General features: G+C 34.3%; 1 protein-coding gene across 2 annotated transcripts in view; it reads left to right on the top strand.

The window, feature by feature from the left end:
- LOC106881276 (probable WRKY transcription factor protein 1) overlaps positions 1–2,149 on the top strand; it is a 54,448-nt gene that overhangs the window by 31,503 nt on the left and 20,796 nt on the right. For both annotated transcript variants that reach the window (XM_014931604.2, XM_014931603.2), the window contains exon 15: positions 576–743. In XM_014931604.2, the coding sequence (XP_014787090.1) occupies positions 576–743 (168 nt within the window). The remainder of the gene's footprint in view (positions 1–575; positions 744–2,149) is intronic.

The following is a 2,149-nucleotide window of genomic DNA, read 5'->3' as shown; positions in this document are numbered from 1 at the left end:
ACATTGCTTGTTTTCACTTTTTCGATATCAGTGAATAACTTCACTGGAAAAAGACTTATATATTGCCAAGGGATTGTCATTCTCATCAAAGGTCGGCGATTATCGTACGCTGAAGAAGGGAAATAACCCTGAAACTCGGGTCCGTACATATCGCAGATCAAGATGGGAAGGATAACTTCCCTTGGCAAAAATAGACAGGACACAGATATGTGTCGATAAGCCAGCTGGAGGAGATGTTCTCCTGGGGCTAAAAGCAACAGTAACATCCACCCTTAGGGGTCAGCCACATTTAAATGGCAAATATACTTCACATTATTATTATTATTATTATTATTAAGCAAGGCAGCGAGCTGGCAAAGTCATTAGTAACACTCATGTACTGGGTTTGATGTAATCGACTAGCCCCCTTCCATCTAAAATTTCAAGCCTTGTGCCTATAGTGGAAAGACATTATTATTATTATTATTATTATTATTATTATTAATAATATTATTATTAATATTATTATTATTATTATTATTATTATTATTATTATTATTATTATTATTATTATTATTTTTAATCTTTACTTATAGGCAACTTCCCCATTTCATCACAATCAAATTATGATTCAAATCAGTTGCTGTTAGGGACAACTATTTCGGAACATAAGCAGAGCCCCAAGATATTGATGAAAACAGTTTCTGCGCAGCTTCCAGAAACACAATCTCAAAAGGTTTATCTGAACTGTGCTTCTCAAACAGGTAAGGTTTGATATTACTTTACAAAGTCCTTTGAACCTAGTGTTATTGATTTCTTAAGTTGATTTGATAGTTTTAGTAATTTGAAAATATTTTGGCCTCAATTTTCAATTGTGCTTTTGTAGTTTTACTTGCAACTGACGAAAATTCACAGTCCGCAAGGACAAGGCAGGGGGTCTTGTCCTTGCGGGATTTAGAAATAATAATTTTTCTATTATCCAGAACTTATTTGTTTTCTTTTTTAAGTCTGACACTTATCCTATCAATCTCTTTTTATGAATCGCTCAGTAATGAGTCATAAACAAACCAACACTGGTTGTCAAGCGGTGCTGGTGGGACAAACACTTCTGAATCTCCATATATATATATATGGATGGATGGATACATGCATGCATATATCCATCCATCCATATATATATATATGGAGATTCAGAAATGTAATATTTCTATTCAAAAATATTCTCTAATGTCAATATTCAACAATATAGATTAAAAAAGTATGGAAGACCCTCCATACAAAAAAAAAAAAAACTATGTACATACAACGAATTTGGAAAATCTTTTAAATTAACATAAACATTTATTTACGTGAAAAAAAGTTACCAGAGACATGACAAGTGTTGTGCTACATACAACAGCTAAATAAGATGTTTTTGACAAACCTTTTAAATTAACATAAGCATTTATTTACATGAAAACAAAATGACAGCTTCCAAATTCTGTTTCCTGAATGGTTCACTGCACAGGTAGATAGTCAAAGTAAATAGACAAAATCATTTCACTTTTATAAAAAGATTAAAACATATGGAAGACCCTACATACAAAAAACTATGTCCATTTACATCCATTTATGCAGGAATTTTGGGCAAAATGTTATAGTGCATGACCATCCTTGGGACATAAGTAATGTTTGTGTAAAGTTTGATGAAAATCAGTTGAGAATTGTGAAATTGTATGCGTTAGTCATTATGCACACACTGTGATATATATATACACTAGATATCACCAACATCATCCTCATCATCATCATTCAACATCCATTGTCCATGCTGGTATGGGTTGGCTGGTTTGACCAGGGCTGGCAAGCTAAGGGGCTGCACTAGACTACAGTCTGATTTGGCATGGTTTCTATGGGTGGGTGCCCTTCTTTAGGTCAACTGTTCTGAGAGTGTAACAAGTGCTTTTACATGCCAATGTGCTTTTACATGTACACATGGACACACACACCCATATGACAGGATTCCACACAGTTTCTGTCTATCAGATTTAGTCACAAGGTATTTGTTGTCTTGGGGCAAAAGTAGAAGACACTTGTTGAAGGTGGCATGCAGTGGGATTGAACCCAAAACCATGTAGTTGCAAAGTGACCTCTTTTTTACCCACACAACCATGCCTGCACTTGCATATAT

The sequence above is a fragment of the Octopus bimaculoides genome, chromosome 20 (assembly GCF_001194135.2).
Source record: "Octopus bimaculoides isolate UCB-OBI-ISO-001 chromosome 20, ASM119413v2, whole genome shotgun sequence".
Classification (NCBI taxonomy): Eukaryota; Metazoa; Mollusca; class Cephalopoda; order Octopoda; family Octopodidae; genus Octopus; species Octopus bimaculoides.
Note: the sequence above shows the minus strand (reverse complement) of the source record. Positions and strands in the feature narration are given on the sequence as shown.